The following is a 27,991-nucleotide window of genomic DNA, read 5'->3' as shown; positions in this document are numbered from 1 at the left end:
GATCAAAGGGCGCTGTACTAGTGGCAACCTTGTAAGCGGTTTGATATGGCCAAAGCACTAAATGAAACTCCCAGTCAACCCTCGATCCTTCAACAATTTTGTTAGAGAGGTGCACAAGTTTTATTAGTGCTTTCGGCTTGTCCATTAGCCTGTGGGTGATAGGGTTCCAATTTGTGATGGATGACCATGAATTCCTCTAGGAGGAATTCAATGGCCTCGTTGATAAAATGTCAACCCTAATCACTTATGATCTCGATTGCTAGCCCATATCATGTAAAGATATATTCGTAAAGGAAGTGTGTCGTGGTTTTGGCATCATTCTTAGTTGTTGCCTTGGCTTCTACCCATGTGGTCAGATAGTCTGTGGTGGCCACAATGATGTATTCGGCATGGCTATGCATTGCTGATGGTTTAGTGGGTCCTACAAGTCTATGCCCCGTTTGGCAAAATCTTGGGCCCCCATAATTGGTCTAAGTGGCATGTTATCAACCGTGATAGGTGGTTTAGTTCTTTGACACTCATCACAATGTTTCACAAAAGTGTTAAAATCATGGAAGAGTGTGGGCCACCACAGGCTTGCCCATAGTATTTTTTTTGTGGTGCTCTCTCCCAAGAATTGTCTGCCTGCTATCCCTCTATGTGCATGGTTTAATACCTTCAAGTATTCCATTTTGAGCACACAGATATGTAGAGGTTGGTCCTTTCCAACCTTGTACAACCGTTCTCCCATGAGTTTGTTTGTGGCAATCTTAGCTTCAATTGATTTTCATTTCTGTAGAGAGAGTTTTGGGTTAAATGTACCCTCCTGCAGATATTGTAGGATGTACTGAGCCCATTGTGGATATGTGGTTTAATAGTAAAGTGTGGCAATGGGTACAGGGGGTGTTTGGGCACATTCCTTGCAGGTGTTTACATACTCTCCTCCATCCTTATAGAGTGTAGGCCAGTAGTAGCCTTGCTAGGTAACTCACCATGCTATTTTCTTAGGGGAGAAGTGAACACCTACTATGCTCACATGCTTGACGTTTAATATCTCTTGGTAGTCCACGGGGTTGGCACACAAATGCAAAACTATTTGGGCTAGTTGTTTGTATAGATGCCCGACGACTAGCTTGTAGGAGGAGCAGTTGGTCACAAAGCTCCTTCTCAAAATCACACCGTGGATGCTAATTTTATTAGAATTTGACTTCACTGTCGTAGTTTGCCCTGGAAAGAAGCATCTCATGGCCGACCACATGTCTCAGATTCCCAATGGAGAACCTCCTATTGGCGTAGACGATGACTTGGTTGATGCTACCTTATTTCTTGTTGATTCTATACCTCAGTGGAGCGAGCCTATTGTAGAAATTCTAGCACATGGCTTGACTAATGTCCAAGACTTAGGTAAGCCAAAGGCTAGGCAACTCCTGAAGGAAAGCGCCGACTATCAACTCATTACTGGTCAGCTTTATAAATGAGGTAAAGATGATATTCTCAGGCGATGTCCTAGAGAAGATGAAACCTTACATATCATGAAAGAGGCCCATGAAGGAGTTGTAGGAGGCCACTTTGCAGCCGATATTACCGCTCGTAAGATTATGTTAACTGGCTACTGGTGGCCCACTTTGTTTAAGGATTGTAAATTATTTGTACGTGGATATGATGAGTGCCAAAGATACTCTAAACCAGGGAAACATGACTTTATGCCCCTTCACCCCGTCCAAGTAAACAAATCATTTGAAAAATGGAGATTGGATTTTATTGGCCCTATTAGCCCGGCTGCTCGTGGATCCCAAGCATGATACATTATCACTAGCACGGATTATGTTACAAAATGGTCCAAGGCTCGTGCTGTTCACAAGGCTGATGCTTTGGATACAACACACTTTATGTATGAAAACATAATCACCCGATTCGGATGCCCCCTCGAAATTGTAAGTGATCAAGGCACACATTTTCTCAATGAAACCATCGAGTGCTTAACCAATCAATTTCTAATCTCTCATAGGAAATCTACACCTTACTACCCTCGAGCAAATGGCCAAGCTGAAGCACAAATAAAATTTTAATAGCCATTCTAATAAAAACGGTGGGAGTTAAACACACAGACTGGGAGCTAAAACTCTTAGCAGCTTTACGGGCGTATCGCACTTCTTACAAAGTTGCGATGGGATGCACACCCTTTAAGCTTGTTTATGGGCTCAAAGCGGTTATGCCTTGGGAGTTCTTGGTCCCTAGTTTAAGAACTACTATTGTAGGAAAATGGGATGGCCATGAACTCATGGATCGCATACGAATCCTCGAGAACTTAGATGAGGAACGACACCTCGCCTTACAAGGATTGATCACTGAAAACTAGAGAAGAAAATAATGGTTTGATCAACAATTAAAAGATAAAAATATCCATGAAGGGGATATGGTACTATTGTTTGGTGTACAAGATAAAAAACGTAAATTGAAATACACCGACATGGGCCCATTTAGAGTGAGTGAGATAACTCCCCAGGGGATAATTCGTGTAGAAACCTTGGATGGAATTGAGACAGTAGGTTTTTTCAATGGGAGCAAATTTAAACGATATTATGATCCCCTAACCATTGAGACCATTCAAGTGGCTCGCGATAAACAAGCTGCAAAAGAAAAAGAGCTTAAACGCATGCAAGATGCCATAAAGGAAGGGAAAGAGCGGGAAGCCAAAAACAAAGCTAAGCATCAGGCCAATGTGTGGACATATAATGTATTCACTTGTACATCAACTACTTTGGATTGCCCACCGCCCATGCGCACTCCAATCGAAATTGAAACAAACTATACTAAAGTTTGGTATAATGCTTTCATTGATTCTGGTGCTACACCTTATCCTATAGCTCGCTATGAATCCAACTTTACGGATAAGACTCTGCGAAAGCGCGCTCATGCAGCACTTTGAGGAGCTATGACCACCACCTGATGCCGAGGATGATGTTAATGAAGATACGAGCCCAAGCATAGAAAGAAACAAAGCGGAGGGTGCCACACTAGAGCAGAAGTGGGCAATTGGGAATATAGTTTTACTCATGTATTTTTAATATTTTTCAAGACCGGTTTTTTATTTTTTTGCCAGCATGTTGTAATAGTTCAAATATTAAACTGAACATTGCCAATTGTAAATCCGGCATGTTTGAGTCTTATTTTTATTTGTTTGAGTTCTCCGAGAGCCCCAGAACGTGTCCAAATTAGCCCCAAGTCATAGTATGAGTATTCGGACACGTTTCTGGGTGAATATAAAGCCCAAAATTGTAAAAATTTCACTTCATAATTTGAGTGCTAAGTCAAAAAACGAGAACAATCTCTATGTGTCTGTGTTTTCTCTGCGTAACATCTCTTTGGGTTCCCTATGTGTGTGAGGAGAGAGGAAGAGGAAGAGTGTGAGTTGAGAGAGCAAGAGTACGAGAGCGACCTCTACGCAAAGGCTAGTCTACGCGGACTACAACACTCAAGCTATCCAGCGATCGGCATAGGTGAGAGGTGAGTGACACACTTCTTCATCTTCCTTCTTCTTCGAGAGAGACCCTCTCATCATTGTGTGTGTTTGTGGGTGTGTGTGTTGCCGCATACATGCTTCAAACTATGCATAAGTTCCCTATGACACCCTCCTTCTTCACCTTATCCTCCTACATAAAGAGGAGAAGGTGAGAAAGAAGAAAGTTAAACCTCTCTTAAATCCGCTCTTCCTGCGTAAGGGGAGTGAGTTGGGAGAAAATGTTAAGCAAATGGCTCACAAAATATGCCCTTATTTCAGACCAATGATTGGCAAAATATGCTAAAGCATCAACCATCTTGGCGAAAGATCTATTTGCAGAAAGAGGAGATGTACAAGCTCTACAAATCAGCCCCTCCGAACATTAGGAAGAGCGGATCCGGGAGAGGTTTAACTTCCTTCTTCCTCACCTTCTCCTCTTTATGCAGGAGGATAAGGTGAAGAAGGAGGGTGTTGATGGACGAATTCCCCAGCAATGGCACCAAATGTTAAGCTTTCTCCCAACCCACTCCCCTTACGCAAGAGGAGCGGATCCAGGAGAGGTTTAACTTTCTTCTTCCTCACCTTCTCCTCTTTATGCAGGAGGATAAGGTGAAGAAGGAGGGTGTCGTAGGGAACTTATGCATAGACCAAAGCATATATGCGGCAACACACACACCCAGACACACACGACGACGAGAGGGTCGCTCTCAAAGAAGAAGGAAGATGAAGAAGTGTGTCACTCACCTCTCACCTATGCCGGTCGCTGGATAGCTTGAGTGTTGTAGTCCGCGTAGAGACTAGCCTTCGTGTAGAGGTCGCTCACGTACTCTTGCTCTCTCAACTCACACTCTTCCTCGTCCTCTCTTACACACACAGGGAACCCAAAGAGATGTTACGCAGAGAAAACATAGACACACAGAGACTATTCTCATTCTTTGACTTAGCACTCAAATTATGAAGTGGAATTTTTACAATTTTGGGCTTTATACTCACCCAGAAACGTGTTCGGACACTTATACTATGACTGGGGCTAATTTGGACACCATCTGGGCCTCTCGGAGTGCTCAAACAAATAAAAATAACTCAAACATGCCGGATTTACAATTGGCAATGTTTGGTTTAATATTGAAATTATTACAACATGCCGACAAAAAATGAAAAACCGATCTTGAAAAATATTAAAAATACATGAGTAAAAATATATTTCCAATTGCCCACTTCTGCTCTAGTGTGGCACCCTCCGCTTTGTTCCTTTCTGTGCTTGGGCTCGTATCTTCGTTAACAACCCACTAATCGTTTAAACTCCCTCTTTTGTCCTTGTGTGCACACTAATTGAATCAATAGAAGGATTTGTCTAACTTGCAAGAGTTGTGTGTGTGTGTGTGTGTGTGTGTGTGCAATTAGCTTAATCAATTTTGTTAATACACGTAAATGCCATGAGCTTGACACACTCATATAGCCTCCATGCACTAATCGGGTCACTTTCCTTGCATTGATATAGTATGTTAGTGTGTGTGAGCTATGCTATAGACGTTCGTCGCGGCAGTTTGCTAACACCTTTACATAACCTTATATTTACATCGTAAAAGTCATGAGAATCACAAGGGGTTAAAGTCGTTATATGCTTGTATACAACGGGCATAGAATCTTTTAATTACGTCTTTATCATCCATTTAGCATCATCAAAAGAATCATTTTTAAACTTAACTAAATATTTATGGAGTACCTTACCAGATTATAGAATATTATCTTCATGGCAGAGAATAATGTCAGGTTGGAGTATTTCCTCGAGCTCGTCAAATTCTGGAGGGTCTTTGATAATTGGCTTCATAGGAGGAGAACCCTTAAAAGGCTTCAATAGGCTTACGTGGAAGGCATTATGTATTTACCAATGCTTAGGTATCCCTTGCCAATCCTTACATGTGCATTGTCTTAGGCGAGCTTTTGGAAATTTTAGTAAAACTTAATCATCATCCTTGAATTTAAGGGGCTTTCTATGCTTGTCAACAGTTTCCTTATGCTTTTGCTACAATATGCGTATAGCGTCTTTTATCTTCTGGAAGGATTCCCGAAGATCACGCACATATTCATCAATAGCGAATATATTTTCATGTGTCCTCAAAATAGGAGGAATTTTTGGGCAAACCTTGACAATTTTAAATGGAGATTTCCTTGTGGAGCCATGCACCATGTTATTGTATGCATACTCGACAAGGGTTAAGTACTTTTTCCATTGGTTGCAGTGATCTACGTCATTTACATAGTTCTTAGTAGATCAAGCACTGTGGAATTAACAATTTCACTTTGCCCATCCGTTTGTGGATGATAGGCAGAAGAGAAATCGAGATGCGTGCCCAAATTCTCAAATAGCCCTTGCCAGAAGAGACTCGTCATACGAGGGTCTCTATTTGAGACTATTGACTTTGGCAAGCCATGGTGCTTAAATATATTAGAGATGAAAAGGTTTGCCATATGTGGAGCTTTAATAGTCTTCTTGAGAGGTATAAAGTGAGCTTGTTTACTTAACCTATCAACTATAGTCCATGTACCAGTATTTCCATGAATAGAATTGGGTAATCCAAATATGAAATCCATGGAGATATTTTCCCAAGGAGCTTTTGGTATAGGCAATGGTTGAAGCAACCCTGGTTCCTTACCACTTCACCTTTTGGCACGTCATACATGTAGAAACATATTCCTTAGTATATGTTTCATAGACAGCCAATAGAAGTATGTCTCTATAGCTTGGGTAGTAGCTTGAATGCCTCGATGTCCTGCATAAGGGGGAGCATGAAATTCTTGCATTACCTTATCTCGTAAACCATGAGTGACACATAGCTTAGAGTCATAGAGAAGAAATCCATCTTTTAGAGAATATGGATCTTGGTCCTGCCCCATACTTAAAGCAGACATTACATTAACAAAATCGGGGTCACTAGCATACATATCTATCATAGATGTGAGGTCATTATGGTGTGCTATTGACATTGCATTCACTTGTGGTCTTCATGAGAGTGCATCAACTAATAAATTGTGCTTACCGTATCCGTGAGCTATATGAAAATGAAATTGCGATAAAAAGTTAGCCCACCTCATTTGTTTATCTGTCAACTTGGTTTGCGTCATGAAATATTTGAGACTTTGATGATCCGTTCGTAGGATAAAAGGCGTTCCAAGAAAATAATGCTTCCAAGAATCTAAAGCATGCATTACAGCAAGTAGCTCCTTCTCATAGATTCCTAGCATTTGTTCTTGTGGTTGCAAGCGACGGCTTTCATATTGTAAAGCATGTCCTTCTTGGATAAGAGTAGCTCCTAGGCAATCACCACAAGCATCACAGTGAGCCTCAAATGGCTTTGAGAGATCTAGAAGCGCCAAGACAGGTTGTGTCATGAGCTTCTCCTTTAACCTAAAAAAGGCTTCATTTTCTTTGGTAGTCCATTGAAATTTGACCTTTTTCTTAGTCAAGTTATGGAGTGGTCCTGCTATAAGAGAGAACTTCTGTATAAACCTTCTATAGTAAGAACACATACCAATGAAACTTCGTAGTTCATGTAGGTTTTAGGCTGGATCCATTCTTCAATTACCTTCACCTTGTCGGGATCCATGCAGATTCCCTCTTTTGAGATAATATGGCCGAGGTACCTTATCTCTTGTAAGAAGAATTAACTCTTCTTACCATTAACATAAAGCTTGTTTTCCTTAAGCTCATTGAAGATAGCTTGAAGGTGCTCTTTATGTTCTTCCAAAGATTTGGAGTGGATGACTATGTCATTGAAAAAACCCAATGGGCTTAATAGATCACGTACAAAGGCTTCTTTACACTAGAAGAGCCATAGCGGAGAGGCGGAGTGCACACACACCAAAAACAAAATTCAAGGACCTGCTAACAGCATGAGAAGAAGTCATTTCTGGACAAAAAGGACAATACCATTGCGTCCGGAGCGGCCAAAAACCCCCATATACACTATCTAAGTGCTCAAATCTGACCTCGGATGAGCGAATTGTGAGACCAAAAGGCATCACAAGAAATTCACATAAACCAAATGTGGTACGAAAGGTGGTCTTATGGACATCTTTCAAAATGACACGAATTTGATGATAACCACTTTTTAGGGCAATACTACTAAAATAGAGGGACCCTTGGAGATTATCAAACAAATCTAACAAATCTTCAATCCTAGGAACCAAAAACCTATTCTTTATAGTGTCCTTATTGAGTGCGCGATAGTCCACACACATACGGTATGAACCATATTTCTTTTGCACTAGTAGCACAGGTGAACAAAAGGGTGTCTTACCATAACCTTTTCTAATAACTCATTCACTTGAGTCATAATTTCCTCTTGTAAGAGAAACACGATAGGGTGGCCTATTCGGAGGAGAACACCCTGGAATTAGATCAATTTTGTGATCGTCATCCCCTCGTGAGAGAGGCAATTCCCCTGGAATAGAGTTGGAGAAACAATCCAAAAACTCATTAAGAAATACATTTTAAAAAAATTCTTCTTTTAAAGAGTTATTCGAATTAGATACTAGAGAATTATCATCATCATCTTTGACAAAAATCATATATGTAAAAATTGATGACTTTACTGATTTTTGAAAAGCATCGAGGGATACAATAGGGATTGAAGGCTAATTTCTCTACTCTTATGCTAGAATGAAATAACTCTATCTGGGAATTTGATGGTGGCTCCCATACGACTAAACCATGGCATCCCTAACAAAACATATTAGTGCTGGAGTGGGGAAATATAAAAATCTTCATAATCAATATAACCTTGAATGCGAATTCTAAGCTTCCCAATTAAGGGAGTGATAGGGACCTTAAGACCTATGAAAGCTCCCTCGGCATTGAGAGAAACTCCCATTTCATGAGCATGGATGTCTAGCTTTGATGCTAATTCTGTGGAAATGAAATTATGCGTAGAGCCGGGGTCAAATAACATAAGTCCATCTTGGTCTCATACCTTTCCCCATGCACAGCATAGGCGAAACTCCTCTTTGATTGGATCTTCCAAACATACCATAGATGCTTGGGGGTTGTTATCCTTCTTGGCATTCCTCATAGGGCAAGTCCTATAGGGATGGCCTTGTTCCCCACACTTGTAGCATCGGTTTTCCTTTCTCTAACGCTCCATCTCTTCAGGTAAGAGACAATTTATTCCCTTTGTAGACCCCTTTCTCCTTCTTCTCGTGCCCCCCGTTGGGTTTGTTGTTATTGTTGGAAGAAGATTTCTCCCCTTGATGTGGCTTTTTTCCCTTGACAAAGGCCTTATTTATTGATTTAGAAGTAAGAAAAGTTTTAGAGGCAACAATCAAGTGATGAATCACCTCAAAAATTGTCCTTGGTCGTTGGGTGTTGACATAAGACTTCATGTCGTCTGGTAGTCTTGCGCAATATCGTTGCATTTGCTCGGCAAAACCAATCCTTATGAAGACAGTGGCTTTGAGATGTAAATCCCAAAACTTGTCTACATACTCTTGGATAGTTTCACCGGGCTCAAGCTTAAAACTGTTTCATGTTGTAAGTACATCTTCTTGCACATCGTCATTGAGGAATTGCTTCATGATTGCAATTCTACACTCCTTCCATGTCCTTGGAGCAAATCCTTGTGTGCATGGACTTGCCCACCATTGCCATGCAGATTTTTGAAATTCATGGCAACATGGCATTTCGTGAATGGTTCACCTCCTCCAAAGGCCACATCGAATTGCTGGATAAAATTCAAGATCTACTCTGTATGGCCGTACGTTCCATCATAAGATAGGAAAGTGATGTTATTGCCTCCTTCTTTGAATTTTTTGAGGCAATTTGCTGTTCCTCAAGCGGGAAAGGATCGTCGATGTCCCCTCCTCTTGTAACATCTAGGGAAAGGGCTTCCCATAGAAGCATCTGAGGATGAATTAGGAGATGAAGAAGGAGCAGTGGATGATTTCCTCTTCCTCCACCCCCTATAACTTCTATCACTTCTCCCTTACTCAAGGGGAGAAGAGCTTGGGCTAGGATTAGTTCTTTGCTGCTACTTGTTGGACTTGATAGGAGAGTGTCTCTCTCATCACATCAACGTGGGCGCACATCTTCGTCAGAGTGCTCACGATGAGAGGAGTCGCTATCCTCTCCTTAGCTAGTCTTGGCATCACTTAAATCTTCAAACCTCTTGTGAGGGGGATATTTAGTTCTTTCCTTAGTGCCTTCCTTCATAAGTGAATCCATCCATTCCAAGGAGCGAACTCCTTCTTGAGGGAGCGGGGGAATCAACTCAAGAGTATGTAGTTGTGCTTGCACGACTACTCACAAATTTGGATTATTTTGCGCTTCTTGTAGCCTGCATGCATAACAACGAATAGCTTTAATTCTTTCATTAGACACAACATCATCATCATGCAAATTAACATTTTGCCAATTCCTTTCTTCGCTACTTGGGTTATCAAAAGCCATCGGGCCTCTCCTTAAACAATTAGAAGCGATCTTGGATACCCACACTCGTGGTACAGTTTCACTCATAAACAAGAATAGAGAATTGGGGTGTAATACTGCCCTCTCAAAACTTTGAGTCTTTGGAGACTTTTCACAGGCTCACCCAAAACCAAAGGCAACTTCAAGAGAGTCGCATTGAAAAGACAAGGGCTCCCTCTAGTCTCTCGCTAACAAGGAAGGATTAATACCTCCTAGTCTCCCTTATTCTAGCTTAAAATTGGGCTTAACTTTCATGATCTATCATCAAAATTTAATTTTGATGAATTATTGGCTTTATCATGACTTTATCTCTCTAGAATTGGCCATTCTAGTGAGAGAAAACCCACAAAAGCAAGTATAAAAGGCAACAAGGAAGTGCATTAGGGCTATGTGAGGGGCCCAGAGGACAATGAAAATTGCAAAAGTGTCTCAAAAATCTTACCAAGACTTCACCATGATTTACATAAGTCAAAATACACAAAATACGGCTTACGGAGTGAGAACGGGGGTTAAAACCATGGGCACATGGATTGTGGGAGGTGGACTATGGTCAAAAGGGGGCCCAAGGGTGAGGGGAAGGGTCAACCACTTCTCCAATATGAGGCGCCTCCTTATCCATGCACATGCAACCCATGCAAGCCCACTTTCCTCTCTCTTCTGCTATTTTTAGATAGTGCACATGCACATGCAAACTCATGTGCATGTAGGAGGCATGTAGGGCACATGCAAGCTCATTTTTGTATGCAAATGGGTGCTAATGAGAGCTATTTATCTCCTCTACACCCTCAAAGTCACAATTTCTCTTAATTCCTCATAAATTATGGTAGTTCTCCTACCAAGCTACCTAAGCTCATTTTTGCATGCAAGTGGGTGCTAATAAGAGCTATTTATCTCCTCTACACCCTCAAAGTCACAGTTTCTCTTAATTCCTCATAATTAAGGTAGTTCTCCTACCAAGCTACCTAAGTACTTAGTCTCTAATCTACATAATTAAGCATAATCCTTATGATTAAGTCCTCTCAAGAGACCTCTTATTCCTTCTCTCTATAGGAGCTCCTTGTTGATAGCTTGTGAGAGCCTTGAGAAGAGGGATACATAACTTGCAGGTGCAGTTGAGGAAAATTGGAAGCCAGATTACGGAGTTCTAAGCCTCCCTAATCCAACAGTGTAAGCCTGCTCATCAAGAGCTAAGTCTATGTAAGTATTTCATCACGCTCATCGTGATTCAAGAATACAAATGCCTTTCGAGGGGGTGTCAACCTCATAAATTCCGGCCCTCATCATGTGTCATCTTGCATTGAAATTGGTTAATTAACACTAGTCTTGTAATGAAAAAGCCACTTTTGTTGCTATTTGAGGGTTTTCAAAAATATTCAATACTTTCATTATATTGGGTTTTGAGAGAAATCCTTTTAGGGAACTCTTCTTAACACATAGTAGGAGTTGAAAAAAATTAGAGATGGCAAGTAGAAGTGGCAAAAGCTATTTTTAGAAAGTCATAGTTTGGCTAAACTGGACAAATAGCTTTCATTTGTTGTATTTCTTATTGGAAACCACTCAAATACTTTTTTATCATGTCGATAATTTTTTAAGGAAGATATCTATATATATGTGATCCATAAATGCACTTGAAGAATGAGAGAATCAAAGCTGACAAGTCCTTTTGGCTCTCTAAATTGAGTATGCTGCTAAATTTCTAAGCCATTTAAGTGGCTTTTTACGATTTTTAGAAAACTCACATTTATAAAATTTCACTTTTATGGGTAAAACATAATACCCAATTGATGGTGTATGCTAGAGGACCTTAAATGCATAGTAACTCGCCAATTTGGACATAACTACCCAATTCTACTATAGATTATAAAAAAAAGGCCACAATTTAGCTCCTCTACAGCCTCAAAGTCATAGTTTCTCTCAATTCCTCATAATTATGGTAGTTCTCCTACCAAGCTACCTAAGTACTTAGTCTTTAATCTACATAATTAAGCATAATCATTATAATTAAGTCATCTAGAGCGGCTTCTTGTCCCTTCTCTCTGCAAGAGCTCCATGTTGATAGCTTGTGAGAGCCTTGAGAAGAGGGATACGTAACTTGCAGGTGCAGTTGAGGAAAATTGGAAGCCAAATTACGGAGTTCTAAGCCTCCCTAATCCAATAGTGTAAGCGTGCTCATCAAGAGCTAAGTCTATGTAAGTATTTCATCACGCTCATCGTGATTCAAGAATACAAATTCCTTTTGAGGGGGGGTTAGCCTCATGAAATCCGGCCCTCATCATGTGTCATCTTGCATTGAAATTGGTTAATTAATGTGTGTGTGTACTCCTTAATCACCATAATTAACTGTCTAATTCAAAGGCAATTAAAAGTTATCTAATCGCACGCGATATGTGTGCACAACTGCCTCTAGAAGCTCCACACATAAATCTTGTATTATAATTATGTGTGTGTGTGCTCTCATAGCAAAGATTAGCGAAAATCTTAGTGTGTGTATTCCTTACTTAATATGAGTAAACCTTGATTAGAATGTAATCATGTGAAAGTCTTGTACACTATTAATGTAGGATCTCACCACATATAATCCTTGTAGTAGAATTGTGTGTGTGTGTGTGTGTGTGTGTGTGATTCAATAGCGAATGAACAAGGAAATCTGTGTGTGCGTGTCTGTATATGCACACAAGGGTAGACAATTCTGCATAATGGAGTTATGGTATCTAAGCAAAGATTATCTCCACACATGAACCATCTACATGATTCATGCATCGTAAATAGTGCTATCTTAGAAAGGAAACCCATATTGGAAAGATAAGGCAATGAGTTAGGCAGGTTAACTCAGACTTGTCTGACTATGTTAGCGCTAATTTTGCAAATGTTGTTGCTAAATGTAAATGCTCAAAAGAATATAAGCACTGTTTTGGTTTCATGATCTATCCTTGAACCATTCCCTCTTCAGAAAGAAGGAAGACCTTGTGCTCTGATACCAATGTCATGAAATTTATGTGTGATGGAGTAATTATGTGAGATAACAATTGTGGTTTTCACGCATAACACTTGCTAGACATTTTCATAGAACTTAGCACAATTGAACAAAATGAAAAGAGAAACACGACACCGCATAGAGGGTCAAATATCATTGGGTTGGCTCCCCCTCGACAGGAATTATATTAGGCTTTCCAAATGGAAAATTGATACAATATGAGAAGAATTCTCTTCTATGCAAAGTGTGTCATGGTTTCTTGCCGTTCTTTGAGCTACTTGTCCATGAAAGCTGAGAATTTCAAGAACAAGAAGAAATATGCAATATACTACTCTACCTTTCTCCCACTCCCAAGGCCTTCATGGCTACGCAAGCCTTCGGGGAGAGGGAAAGGAGCGAGGAAGAGAAGTAGCATAATACCTTATGTTTCTTGGAGTGAATTTAGACTATGTGCCATAGGGGGCTACATAGTGTAACTATGTAAATACTTAAGCAATTGATTTAAATATGCCTCCTACATGCACACGAGTCTACTTCATGCACCTGGTAGGCTATTTTTGGCAGGAAAAGTGAGGAAGAGCTTTTCTAGGCCAAAAGTCCATGCATGATGCATGGATGATGGGACGCCTCCATGTGGGGTGGTCTAGGATCCTTCCTTTTAACCCTTAAGCTCTCCTTTGACCATAATCCACCTCCCCCAACCCATCTGCCCATGTTCCCTGCCCATTTGAAAGCCATAATTGACCGTTTCGAGACATTTCTAGTCCATTTTGAGCCCTGTAAATCATGTTGGGTTCACTAGAATTCTTCCAGGCGGCTTGTGGATGTTTGGTTTTGGCATCCCAAGGACCCATCATTACCATTTTTGCTATTTTCTTGCACCATTTATAGCATTTACGAGCACACACTCTCTCTCTCTAGCCTAGAGAGAGAAAATCATGTTTTAAGAGAGAGAAAGTCAAATTTTAAGCATCAAAATAGCATTTTGATTACACGATGACCATTATGTGTATCAATAATGATATTTTAATGTTAATGGAGTTTTTGTACATTTTTACTCTCTAACTTAGAGGGAGAAAATCATCTTTTATTCATAAAAATAGCATTTTGAGTGCACCGTCAACCTTTGTGTGACTCAATCAATAATAAAAGAAGATTATTTAAGTATCAAAATTAAATTTTGATGACAGGAAAAATGTCTAAACCTTCTCATGAATGGCGGCAATATCTGAATAGCTTTGTTCTTTGTTACTTACCAAACATTTGTAAGACTGATTACAAAATGTCCTCCATAAATTGGTCTAGTGGTTCCACTTGTGTCTCTCAACTAGGGTTGCTTTTTGACGGGCAAAGATGGCCATTAAATTTGAAGGGTAAGTGACATTTTCCACACAAGGAGCCCGCATATCGCATTTTCAATGTAATTTTTTAAATGTTGCGCGTAAAAAAAGGCCGAAAACCGTTAAAACGGTCGTGGCGGTGTCAGGTGTTTTTTTTGCCAAGAAAAATCCCCTTAGCTCGAGTGTATTGCAGATGTTTGGGCATATGATATGCCAGCTTTGAGCTTGCAACTATGTACATACAAGTCAGATTTTGGTTTTGGACGTTTACGCCGTAATTATGTTTTGACATAGCTCATACATTGGTGTTTCCCAGTTTTTGGATGGCCATGTGCCTTGTGTGTATGCCTGGTTATCCTTTTGCGGTGCCTTGGTTCGCTGGGAGAGACTATGAGATAGATATGATGCTTGAAGCCTGTAGTGGCTTTCTATGTGTGGTTGTGCGGTCTCGAACCTCCCTCTTGGAGCTTTTTATGTCTTGCCAATGTATGGTGGTTTGGGATATTTGGATTCAAATGTGCTACATGTGGCAAAGCTCCGGGCCATGCTGTCACTACAAAATAACCGTACTTTTACCGCGCATATAGCTCCTAAAATACAAAGGATTTTTTTTAGTCCAAATTTTCCCCAGGGCGGCAATAAGCGCGGTAATGGATCAGGCGGCAATAAGCGCGGTAATAATACACGGCAGTTTTACCGCGCTTATTACCGCGTTTATTGCAGCGCATATTACCACGCCTATTGTAGCAGACGTCTATTTTTTAAAAAAAATAGAGATGGCCATTTGGATGGGCCCATGGTGGACCTATCCAAATGGTCATCTCTATTTTCTTTTTTATGAAATACACTTAATTTCTGAAAAACAAATTGATGCACAAATAATTGGATCACAAATAGAAGCCAAGACACAAATAAAAGCCAAAATTATATTCGAATATATATACATGAATATTACAAAATGGCCACGACGGGCAAGACAAGTAATTACAAAAGTCCGGCTACGGACTGGAGGGGGACGACCTAAAAAAAAAGTATGCCGAAAGGGGTGAAGGGGTGCTCCACGCTAATCGCTCCCTATATCCATGTCATCGTCGAAACCATGTGCCGGAGCGTGGCTAGATGCACCTTGACTCTGCAAGAGACAAAAAATTACTAACATTAATTTATATTAGAATTAAATTTAAAATAATAAAACCCTAAAATGTAATGTAATTACTTACAGGCTGCAGAGTATGAATTGCATTCTGGAACTCCTCTCTATCGATGTGGTTGTTGTCAAGCAACCACTGCCATGTTTCGTACTCGGTGTGGCTCTCTCGATACTGCACCGTCTCTCGAGTCGGCCGCCCCGCGACATGGTGATATTGTACTGCCAATTGAAAAATAAAGTGTTAGTATACTTAACGACCGCGTAAAAAGTGAATAAAATTAGCTAAAGGCTTAAAAAACTTACAAACTTATCCTTCCATGCATCTTTTCCGCCAGACCCGTAGTGCGTGGGCGTTTGGCGCGCCCTTGCATCCCTTTGTTGGGAGTGTGCTCGTTGCCCCACCGCCTGCTCGCTCATCTTCTCTTCCATCGCCGCCTCCCACTCTATGTCGTGGACTTGGCCGGGGCGATGGTTATGGTCAGGGTCTTCAATGGCCTTGCCTGCAGCCCGCCGAGTACTTGATTTTTTATTTTTGAGGAAGAGCTTCACATGCTCTTCCATCCACTGGCGCGAGAACTTGTGGCCCGGTGGATTTGGGTAGCGGATTTCAAGGGACGCGTCGATGTAGTCGAGGTTACTTGGGTCCTGGTCCCTCCACTTTATAAATCAAATCTGATACGTCGAATGTATCAGACTGTTCAGGTGTGTCCTGAACGCCCTGCCAGCCGGGGTCCTGAGGTCTACAGCTCCTCCTCGGTAAACCCTATAGTAGAAGCCCTGTGCATCTGGGCTAGGGCGATCATGATCCTCATCTTCCGCTACAGGCGGAAGGGGTGGTGAGGCTAGTAATGGTGAAACTGGTGGGGAGTCTGTGCTTCCCCCACCAAAGCAACAAGAGCCACCGCCACTCCCCCTGCTCCTCCTACTTCTACGGGAGCCCTGTCCACTCCCCGACACATCGCCTGAACCGCCTGAGAAACGCCTGCGAGAGGAAGGAGACGGCTGAGACGAAGGGAGGGGTGAAGGAGAGGGCCACTGTGACCGGGGTGGGTCTCTGTGAGGGTAGCGGTGAGGGTCGCTGCGAGGGAAAAGTGGAAGGCGGGGCAGTCGGTGCGACACTCTGGACATAGGGAGTGCTGCCGTATGGAGTGCCACCGAAGGGTGAGCCACTGATGGGGGAAAGGCCCAGTGAATGGAGCTGCTGTGGCGTATAGTGCCCGAGCAAGCTCTTAGTGGAGGCAAAAAACTCTGCGCGAGCACGCAAGGCGCGCTCGACATCAAGGTCAGTCCCAGTGCTCACTGAGTCCGTGAACCAACTAGATGATCGACGCGGAGGAACCTGTGCGTTGTATGCCGTGATTGCATCATCATAATTGAGGCCATTGTCCATAAAGTCCTCGATAGACCTCATTATGTACCTAAGTATAATATGAAATTTTAATAACTAAATAAAAATTGAAAAATGAAAAACTCTTTAGATTTAAAAAACACATAGTATTTCATCACATAGGATTCCATGTTGTAGGGAATCCTACGTCAAAGAATCCTATGTCCATGTTTGCTAATGTTTATAAGAGGCTATTAGTTTTCGAATTTGTGATTAACCACTAGTGTGTGTGTGTCTTTCATGAAGAGTAGAGTGTGTGTGTGTGTGTGTGTGTGTGTGTGTGTGTGTATGTGTAAACGGTGGTGTGTAGACGGTGGGCATGGACGGTGCACGTGGAAGAGAGAAGACACCAATGGAGGTAGGTGCCGAAGCCCTCTCTTCTAATTGCAACTTGATTGTGTGTATGATTGCACTCACACTAATTAGTGTGGGTATGGCATACACACACTAATTAGTATGTGTGTATGCGGCAATTATTGTGTGTGGACCATTAGCGCACACACACTAATTAGTGTGTGTGGACATACAATTAGTGTGTGTGTATGTGGGCATACATACACACACTAATTAGTGTGTGTGTATGTGGGTATACATACACACAATAATTAGTGTGTGTGTGTATGTGGGCATACATACACACACTAATTAGTGTGTGTGTAGCGCACACACTCTAATTAGTGTGTGTATAGCGCACGCACACACTAATTAGTGTGTGTGTATGTGGGCATATATGCACACACTAATTAGTGTGTGCATAGCGCACATACACACACTAATTAGTGTGTGTGTATGTGGGCATACATACACACACTAATTAGTGTGTGTGTGTATGTGGGTATACATACACACAATAATTAGTGTGTGTGTGTGTATGTGGGCATACATACACACACTAATTAGTGTGTGTGTAGTGCACACACACTCTAATTAGTGTGTGTATGTATGCCCACATACACACACACACACTAATTAGTGTGTGTATAGCGCACACACACACTAATTAGTGTGTGTGTATGTGGGCATACATATACACACTAATTAGTGTGTGCATAGCGTGTGTGTGGACATACAATTAGTGTGTGTGATAGCGCACACACACTCTAATTAGTGTGTGTATAGTGCACGCACACACTAATTAGTGTGTGTGTATGTGGGCATACATACACACACTAATTAGTGTGTGTGTATGTGGGTATACATACACACAATAATTTGTGTGTGTGTGTATGTGGACATACATACACACACTAATTAGAGTGTGTGTAGCATACATACATACATACTAATTATTGTGTGTGTTTATACATGGCCTCACACACACTAATTAGTGTGTGTGTATGTGGGCATACATACACACACTAATTAGAGTGTGTGTAGCATACATACATACATACTAATTATTGTGTGTGTTTATACATGGCCTCACACACACTAATTAGTGTGTGTGTATGTGGGCATACATACACACTCTAATTAGTGTGTTTGTATATACATACACACTCTAGATAGTGTGTGTGTATATCGCACACACACTCTAATTAGTGTGTGTATAGCGCACACACACAATAATTAGTATGTGTGTAGCGCACACACACAATAATTAGTGTGTGTGTGTATGTGGGCATACATACACACACTAATTAGTGTGTGTATAGCGCACACACACACTAATTTGTGTGTGTGTGGGCATACATACACACACTAATTAGTGTGTTCACACACTAATTAGTGTGTGTGTATGTGGGAATACATACACTAATTAATGTGTGTGTGTGTGGGCATACATGCACACACTAATTAGTGTGTGTGTGTGTGTATATGGGCATACACACACTAATTAGTGTGTGTATAGCGCACACACTCAATAATTAGTGTGTGTGTATGTGGGCATACATACACACACTAATTAGTGTGTGTGTATGTGGGAATACATACACTAATTAATGTGTGTGTGTGGGCATACATACACACACTAATTAGTGTGTTTATGCATGGCCTCACACACACTAATTAGTGTGTGTGTGTATGTGGGCATACACACACTAATTAGTGTGTGTATAGCGCACACACACAATAATTAGTGTGTGTGTATGTGGGCATACATACACACACTAATTAGTGTGTGTGTGCATGTATGGCCACACACACTAATTAGGCATACATACACACACTAATTAGTGTGTGTGTATATCGCACACATACTAATTAGTGTGTGTGTGCATGTATGGCCACACACACTAATTAGTGTGTGTGTATATACATACACACTCTAATTAGTGTGTGTGTGTAGCGGACACACACAATAATTAGTGTGTGTGTATGTGGGCACACACTAATTAGACTATACATACACATTAGACTAATTACTCATACACAGACTAATTACACAATATATACACATTAGACTATGCATGTATGTGTAGTTTTATGCATGCGCGTATGTGTGTGCACGTGTATGTGTGTGCGCATTAGTGCGCATGTGTGTGTGTGTGTGTGCACTAATATGTATGTGTGTGCGCATTAGTGCGCATGCGTGTGTGTGTGTGTGTGTGTGTGTGTGTGCATTAGCTATTGCATGCACATGCAAGGAGGCCGTCATGGGGACATCCTTGCCACCCGACGTGGGCACATCGCTGAGGGTTCCCACGTACCTAGTAGCCGCGCTGCACCCCACGTAGAGGTAGAGGACGACCTCTTACATGATATGCATTACGAGAAGGATGGGCTTTTGAAGGGCCGTTTATCTTGGCAGTCAACGTGATTAGCTAAAAGGCTTAATCTAGCTTTGACTACTAGCTTAAAAGGGTTGGATAACGGTTATATTTTTGAATTCAAAATTCAAACGAAAATTGAATTTAAAATCGGTTCGGAAAAACTATATCATGTGACATATCTATGGAAAGCTCTTGATCTGTAGAGTCTAAATCTACTTTCTCCGCAAAATTTTGAGTATGCATGTGAAAGTTATGGTGGTCCGAAAATTGAAAAAGTCACCCCCACCTTTTTGGGAGGGAAAAGTACTCCAAGTTCCCTCTCTTACAAACCCAACATTTTTGTACACATGGCACATAATGGTTTGTCAATTCTTAAAGTACCCCTTAATGACCCTGCCAAGATAAAGGGCCCTTCATTAGCCCATCCTTCCCCTAATGGTCGAGGATTGGGCACATTTAAAGATTCAACATCTTTTAGACCCCATGCATGTATTTAAGAATGTGGGGCAAGCAATATGGGATCACATAATTGGAAAGAAAGACTCATTAGGTGCTAGGGAGGACATGAGGGCTATAAGGCGTCTTCCACCATCGGCCTCACCACGCATGGGTCCTCGTGGAAAGATGATTCTTCCAAAGGCACCTTGGATCCTATCAAGAGTAGAGCAAGAGCGAATGAAGGGTGTCATTGCTTCTATACGCACTCCAACAGGCTACATGCGTTCGCTCAAAGGTGCCTTCACAAGGACGAAGAAGAGAGGCTCTACACAATTGTACGGACTAAAGAGTCATGATTGGCATAAGATGCTACAGGTAATTGCAAGTCTTTCCTTACAATTAAATGCATATTGAGGGTGTAATTTGTGCTCTCTTCTAAGTGTCCATGTGTCATGTATGTATGTGTAGTTTGTTCTACCTATAAGCATAAGCAGATATGGAAACGCCAAGGTGAAAAGTGCAATATTCAAAGTGGGAGAGGTGGTAAGGTGATATATCTCTCTATCCTAACGCAATTGTACGTTGAAGTTCATAAGATGATTCCATTATACTAAATCGTGAATGTGTGCATGTAGATTTGTAAGTTCCAAGGAGATAGAAATCTCAACCATATCAGCAGCTCGTATTCTTGCAGTGGAGGCAGTGTGTGCTATTGAAGAGGCATTTCCATGCTCCATCCTCGTTAGTCAAGTGCACCTATTGGTACATCTTATTGATGAGGTCGCCATTTGTGGCGTCGTGCACTCTAGGTGGATGTTTTTCCTTGAGAGATTCTTGAAGACTCTAAAGGATTTTGTCAGGCAACGGGCACAGCCAGAGGCCAGCATGGCAGAGAGTTGGATAGTGCAGGAGGCCTTTGTATATGTATCTCAATATCTATTCACTATTGATCCGTCTTTGCCTCGCCTATGGAACGAGGAGGATGATCCAAAGAGGCACACACATGTACCTAGTGGAAAAGGGGCTCTTCTCGTTATGGATAGAGAATTTCAAGCCATTGTCAACAACTATTGTATACTCAATGCTCCCATCATGGCAAAGTGGGTGGATATATTCACAGAGGCTCGTGCAACACGAGAAAGAGAGAGAGAGGCATGGAAGAGGGCACATGGAGGGAGAAGGGCACCCGCATTTCCTAAGGAGCTTGCAAAGTTTCCTGCTCTCATTGATGTGGAGTGGATACATAATGCAATGACGAAGGCCAAAGCCCAAGGAGAAGAAATAAGCCCTAAGGAGTGGGAATATGCACGTGGATGTCTCCCAAAGGTAACTAAAAACGCCTTTGGTATGAATGTGTGTGTGTGTATTATTTAGAATATGGATCTTTCATGTAAAAACATAATATGTAAGTGTTGGTTTTATTGTAGGGTCTTACATTCAATTCTATGTGGTCTGAGGGACGACATTTTCGCACACGCAAGATCGACGAGAGAAGGACCACAAACGATAGTGGCATCATGGGCAACTTCGACACATCCACTGAAGAGGTCAGGTATTCTGGCACTATAGAGAGAATAGTTAAGGTGAATTTCAGAAGCTTTTACACCTATCTTTTCGATTGTCGTTGGTTTGCGGGTGTGGTGAAGAGACATGAGAATGGCCTCTACATGGTAGAATCAACCCAATTTCATCGAGGAAGAACCGACACTCTAATACACCCCACCAGTTGTGAGCAGGTAACGACAAAGCAAGCTTTTAGACTTATTGATATAGTCTTTTACAAGCATTCTATAATACTTATTAATCGAAGCTTTATGATTAATTGCAGGTATTCTATGTGCTTTGTATATACCAAACACGGCTTTGGTATGTCATTCCAATCACCCCAAGAAGTAGATCTATTTTTGCTGACACAAATATGAAAATTGTGGTGGACCCTACCATTTCATGCACAAATGAGGAGGCCAAGGAGGACGAAGTAGAAGTTGATGAAGTTTTGCCCTTCACCTCCACAAACCACAGCGAAGACGAGGATATAGATGAGGGTGATGATGATTCGATGGAGGGTACTTCAGATGAAGAATCCGTTAACTTGTTTGTCGACTTAGCCACCATGGGCTTGGATATGGATTCTAGTGCTTGTAGAGATCTTTTGGCAGATGAGAATTAATATAAACCACCACTTATATGGTTTCTTGGGCTCTCTCTCTCTCTCTCTCTCTCTCTCTCTCAAATTGGGTTATCTCGATGCAATGACTATTAGAATATAATTGCTCAAGTTACATGTGTGTGGTGTTAGGACATGTGCTTTACTCAATGGAGTATGACATTTTAAAGTATAAATACTTTACGTCTTTTGCATAAATAGTGTCGTTTTGACATACGCACTTAAACGTACATACAATCGCTTAAGTTAATCGTGGGCATGTGCTTTACTTAATGGAACATGATATTTTAAAGTATAAATACTTAACCTCTTTTGCAGATACTCTCACATTTATAGTGTCGTTTTGACATAGGCACTTAAATGTACAACAATCGCTTGAGTTAATCGTGTGCAATGTATGTGTGCGTTGCATCGTTGTTGCTTATATAAGAACGCTAACTATAGTTCGATCACCAAAAACTCATGTGTGATTTTGTTTATATTCTTTGTATAGTCATAGGATGCAATACTACAATAACTATACAAACAGTAGGGTGATTCTTTCTTACAAAAGGTCACCATGGGAGGTACATTGTAGTTTGTGTGTGTGTACAATTGAGTAGTTTGTAGGGGGGGAGAGAAGGGGGTGATTATTTAGCTTGTAGGGGGGGGGGTATTTAGCTGGTTAGGGAGGGTACATTGTAGTTTGTGTGTGTGTGTACAATTGAGTAGTTTTGTAGGGGGAGAAGAGGGGGTGATTATTTAGCTTGTAGGAGGGGGTTATTTAGCTGGTTAGGGGGGGTACATTGTAGTTTGTGTGTGTGTACAATTGAGTAGTTTTGTAGGGGGAGAAGAGGGGGTGATTATTTAGCTTGTAGGAGGGGGTTATTTAGCTGGTTAGGGGGGGTACATTGTAGTTTGTGTGTGTGTACAATTGAGTAGTTTAATGTAGAGGAAGAGGAGGGGGTGATTATTTAGCTTGTAGGGGGGTGGTTGTTTAGCTTGTAAGGAAAGGGGGGGGGGATTGTTAAATATATATATATTTTTTTTAAAACCGCTTCGCGGGAATAAGCGCGGCTATAAGCGCGGTAATAAACGCGGAAAAACTGCGGGATTTTCACAAAAGCTTTTCTCTCTCCTACTTTCCTCTTTCTCTCTCTTCTTACGCGGTAAACTAGCACGGTAAACACCCCATCCTCTTGTAGTGCATGTCATGTGAGCCCCCGACTAAGATGCCGGCAGTAGCCGCTTATAAGGTTGATGATTGCGTCAACTCATTTTTGTGCTCAGTGTACTCAATATAATGGCATTGGTGAGCATACGTACTTAGCCCACAAGTGTGTCAAGATATGCGCCACCCCTGCCCCCTCAGTGTGCGCAACTGCCCTTTTTCCATGCCTTGGGCCATTGGCCCTCCACTCAAGCTGCTAATGCAGTTTACTATAGTGACCAGCCCACGTGGGCAGTGGATAAATATTGGGCTGCCAGCTTATGTGGCAGCCCGATTTTGGCAGTCAGGTTACCGGCGAAGCCGGTTCTTCAAAATTTTTATTTTGATTTTCTCTTCTAGCGGCGGCTGTTTAAACATATATATGTTATCGTGTTCATTCACTTCACAGGTGTTCGTGCAGGTGGAGTGGTTAGCTCAGTAGCATAGGTTGGGGGAGGTCTGGAGATCGAATCTGGTGCGGCTGGTGTTCATTCAAATTACCGGATACCGGCAAATATAAATTCAGCCGCCCCCGTGTCCTTCTCAGTAGCTTCAATATATTGAAAGCTTAATGTGATACTGCCAATCCAGGGGTTCTGAAGAGTTCTGCCGATGTCATTCTATGGAAGCAAGTCCCAATTATGGGCCTCTAGTGGTGCTACCCAAAGCCCAATACCTTGGAAACAGCAGGAACTAATCCGCAAAGAGTAGACACGACATAAGCTTCAATGGTAGATCCAAATGACAGATGCCCTGGCTACAAGACAGAAGCTTCAATGGTAGATCCAAATGACAAATGCCCTGGCTACAAGACATAAGCTTCAATGGTAGATCCAAATGACAGATGCCCTGGCTACAAGACAGAAGCTTCAATGGTAGATCCAAATGACAAATGCCCTGGCTACAAGACAGTGGCACACTGCAAGGTACCTGGCATCACAAGTCGTGGAAATAGACGCCTTTAATATCAGTGCAAGGATTGCCCTCTATATACTTGGGAAGCATATTGCTTCAAGTCCTCAAGGGCAATGCACTAAACGTGGGCTTTCCATTAGCTTATCACCTGTAACGCCCACCTTCTGCTGCCTGCGTGCTCCATCCGATTTACATTGCCTTCACCCCATTAGCTCTAGCAGCATTTCTAGCTCTGATGTCGCCTGCATAATCTGGCTGCCAACTGGTGTATTCTGCGAACAAGATGCCAGCGTGCCTTGGCTACTTGCTAGCTAGCGCCACAAAAGCCATACACTTTGGCCGCCCTAACTATATAAGCGCTGCCTGTTGATGTGCTGGGAAGTATAATGCGCAGCTCATGATGCGATTGGGGCTGGTATACACAGCATGGGTCAAGGCTTTCGGCCACCTCTATATTCTGGCCGTCTGCTGTTCTTTCATGTGCGCCAGCTGGCCCTTTGACTTTGGTAGATATATGTTCAATGGCAGTCGCCTACGACTCGGGTTGCTGTGAAGCCCACGTGGTTTTTTCTCATGTGGCCAAGACCAGCTTGGGACATGCGTACCATGCTCTGTGGCCAGCCCTGATCGACAGCACTGGCAACGTGCAATAAGCTTTAGCCATGTGGCCAGTTCACACGCCTACTGCCACATGGCTTTCCTAAGTATGGCTAATATGGCCCCAACTATACGTTTCAAAATTAGGCTGCCCAGCCTCCTCACTAAGGGCGGGTTCACATTGGAGCGGCGGAAAACATACTCTCAAACACACTTTTCCAGGTGGAACTCTTACAAAATGCACACTTCCGCCGTCCAAGTGTTCACATGGGGAGGGGGAAGTAAAAGGGAGCCTGACTTCTTCCGCCGCCCACTGTGAACACTGGGGGGCGGCGGAAGAAAGAGTAAACACCATACCAAAAACCATAGAACAAAGCTATATTATGTCCACAAAGCATAGTGTAACTACAAAAATAAAGAAGAAGCCACACTACAAACCACAATAAGCCAGACAAAAGACTTGTATTACAAAAGCTTAATCAGAGTTGGTAGGTGAGTCCAGCTCCTCTAAAGCCGCCCTTCCAAAAACTTGTAGGACATTCATCCTTGCTTGCTCTCTATACATTGTTCGGGCAAGACTATCTCGCCGCTCCGAGCCAACTCCAAGGTCACTCGCACCCCCTTCATTGCCTCCTTGAGCGCGCTCCATTGCATCCTCTATGTCAACTTCACGTATTGCTTGAAGCTCCCTCATGGAGGTAGCTATTGCTCTTCGATCCTCTTCTACACGTCCAGAGCATGCTGCCAATTCTGCTTCCGCCTCACGTACCCACTCCATATCAAAAGACTCTCCATGTTGGATACAAATGTTGTGTAGCACAAGACAAGCCGCAACAAGATCTGGGACATGACGTAGATTCATGTCACATCTTTTTAGCAAGATGCGAAACCTTGCCTTGAGCATACCAAACGCTCTCTCAACTGGCATCCTTGTGCTCGATTGAATGAAATTCCAATGGTACTTTACACGTGTCAACCCTTCCTTGCATCCTTTGAAAGGCACTAACATGTATGGCCGTGCGGGGTAAGCACAGTCGCCAACCAAACAATAGTTACCCAGCTCGCCCCTTGCACATGCTTGCCCTATATCACTTCTGGAGAAGTTCAAGGAGTCATGCGCTGATCCGGCCCAACCGACATCATAATTCCATACTGAGCAATTGGCGGCTACTGTTAGTTGTAGCAAAATAGAGTGGAACCCTTTCCGATTGAAGTAGTCAACATGGTTGTCACGGGGTGCAATGATGGGGATGTGAGAACCATCTATCGCACCAACGACGTAGGGAATTCCCCTAAGTGCCTCAAACTCTCGTGCTAAAGTTGCTAGCCGAGATCTTGAAGGCCATCTTATGTACATATTCCGGAGACCCGATTTCACAATTGCCTTGGAAAATGCAAGGATTATTTCACAACATGTGCTCTTAGCGCAACCATAGGTGTCACCAAGGCCCAGTAGTCCATCTCCTGTAGGCAAGTCTGCTTAGAGCAATGGCTACCCTATCTTGAATAGACACAGGCGCACGAAAGTTTGTGGTTTTCTTTTGCATGAATGGTGCTAGACTCCCACAAAGGTAATGAAAGGTTTCTTTGCTAACCCTAAGACGCCGCTTGAACATGGTAGCACTATAAGCACTTAGGAGATAGCATTTTACAAAGCCTTGAGGCCGTGGATATGCCCACGCTTGTCTGTGTTCATGACCCCTCCTACGGTTCGCAATCTTCCTCAACCTCACAGATCGTGCCATGCATTCGGTAACATGCAACCAAGTCTGCACTATGCACTCATCATTGTGCATGCTTGGTCCTTTAAGCAATTCATAGATCGCTATAGAACACAACCACGCACAATAGAGTGCAATGTCTTTGGACATGCCCATTGTCACCTGCAAATCCAAAACAAGTTGATACATATTAAATTCTCAGCTTAACATGCTTCTTAGGACAATAGAAACATTCATAAATCCATACAACGCATAGGAACAAAGCAACGTCGAGATCCCAAACTTTATAAACTCATACAATAATAATAACAAGAATTTCCTCCGCCAAGGCTACTTGTTGCCCCCCCTTCCTTCCTTAAGGAATTCACTCATTGTGGCATGCAATCCTGCCAATATCTTCAGTCGCTCCCTCTCCAAGGCAACATTTTGGCTAGAGGTCTCCTTGAGATGGTCCAATAGATGTTTCCCAGTATCGGCCATTGTGGCCAAAGATTCCTCATACTTGGGAGTCACTCGACGACTTGAGGACATGGGTGCTTGTGGCTTCTCGTCATCTTGTGCTATAGTTACTTCATCCTTGTCATCACCGCCAGGGAAAGTAGCATCATCCATTGTTGATGAAGAAGCGTGGCTAAGAGGAGTGACCGTGGCTCTATCGTGGTAATACTCATCCACCACATCGAACCATTTACATGTGTGCCTCCTGTCATTGCCAGATACCGAGTTGTGAGCTTTGTCCACTCTATATTTTGCTAGCACCGCTTGCCACTTCTTGCGACAACTTTCACTATCCTTATTGAAATCAGGGTAAATGCCGGCTAGCTTTGTGGCTACCTTTGCCCACAAGTTGACCCCTTGTTTCCCAGGATTGTTGAACTCCTCACTCATGCCCCCCCTTACATGAATGAGTTGGTCAACCCAAAATTCTTGCCACTTGCTTTTCTTATTGTCGTTGTCGTCATCTTCCCCCAAGTCCACCACCACCTTCTTTTTGGAGTTCCTGGGTTTCTTTGGCGCAGGTTGGGTCTCTAACACAATCTCCTCATCGCTAGGCTCCTTCCTCATGCCACGAACTCGCTTTAGTTGAGAAGATAAAGGGGGGTTATTGAGTGAGTTGGGTGATGGTTGGCTTCCTAGGGAATTGGGAATGGAACCCATGTTTGGGATACCTAGGGGGGATGATCGATTAGGAGGTTGCGCTACCATAGGTGAATGGGGGGGGCGAAACATGAAGGGAGAGTTTGGAGAAAAGGAAGGAGAATTGAGCATGGCTTGGAAGCCATGAGGTGGCACATGAAAAGGAGGTGGGGGAAATGAATAGAAATTAGAGTGCGGGAGAGGAGTTTGGGAGAAAATAGGATCATCGTCGCCGCGTTGTTGCGATGAATCAAATTCATGGCTCGTGTAATCCATAGTACCTACATGGAACACGAAGAGAATATTAGCACCACATAA

At 42.4% G+C, this 27,991-nt stretch overlaps 2 protein-coding genes and 1 pseudogene across 3 annotated transcripts; 1 reads left to right on the top strand and 2 right to left on the bottom strand.

The window, feature by feature from the left end:
• Nucleotides 1-15,225: 15,225 nt before the first annotated feature.
• LOC147641316 (uncharacterized) lies at nucleotides 15,226-16,719 on the bottom strand (annotated as a pseudogene). The gene is made up of 3 exons (XR_015267633.1): nucleotides 15,712-16,719; nucleotides 15,479-15,627; nucleotides 15,226-15,390 (listed from the first exon to the last, which is right to left on the bottom strand). The product of XR_015267633.1 is annotated as an uncharacterized LOC147641316 (transcript).
• A 3,225-nt stretch (nucleotides 16,720-19,944) lies between these two features.
• LOC147641315 (uncharacterized) lies at nucleotides 19,945-22,117 on the top strand. Its single transcript, XM_086812131.1, has 5 exons — nucleotides 19,945-20,322; nucleotides 20,416-20,495; nucleotides 20,583-21,273; nucleotides 21,375-21,683; nucleotides 21,776-22,117. Exons 1-5 carry the CDS (start codon nucleotides 19,945-19,947, stop codon nucleotides 22,115-22,117), a joined length of 1,800 nt encoding a protein of 599 aa, XP_086668257.1.
• Nucleotides 22,118-26,410: 4,293 nt separating this feature from the next.
• On the bottom strand, nucleotides 26,411-27,949 carry LOC147641314 (uncharacterized). The gene has a single exon (XM_086810228.1). It carries the CDS (start codon nucleotides 27,947-27,949, stop codon nucleotides 26,867-26,869), a length of 1,083 nt encoding a protein of 360 aa, XP_086666354.1. The 3' UTR covers nucleotides 26,411-26,866.
• Nucleotides 27,950-27,991: the final 42 nt, after the last annotated feature.

This window comes from Cibotium barometz, chromosome 2 (genome assembly GCF_041138505.1).
Source record: "Cibotium barometz isolate CiBa-2024 chromosome 2, ASM4113850v1, whole genome shotgun sequence".
NCBI lineage: Eukaryota > Viridiplantae > Streptophyta > Polypodiopsida > Cyatheales > Cibotiaceae > Cibotium > Cibotium barometz.
The sequence above is the reverse complement of the archived record's forward strand: the minus strand, read 5'-3'. Positions and strand labels throughout refer to the sequence as shown.

What these genes read in the sequence shown, in the direction of transcription:
- LOC147641315 (XM_086812131.1), top strand. Translation starts at nt 19,945, where the DNA reads ATGGTCGAGGATTGGGCACATTTAAAGATTCAACATCTTTTAGACCCC. An exon ending in CACGTGGATGTCTCCCAAAG is followed by an intron (nt 21,274 to 21,374) that starts GTAACTAAAAAC and finishes GTTTTATTGTAG; the next exon opens with GGTCTTACATTCAATTCTAT. An exon ending in ACCCCACCAGTTGTGAGCAG is followed by an intron (nt 21,684 to 21,775) that starts GTAACGACAAAG and finishes GATTAATTGCAG; the next exon opens with GTATTCTATGTGCTTTGTAT.
- LOC147641314 (XM_086810228.1), bottom strand. Translation starts at nt 27,949, where the DNA reads ATGGATTACACGAGCCATGAATTTGATTCATCGCAACAACGCGGCGAC.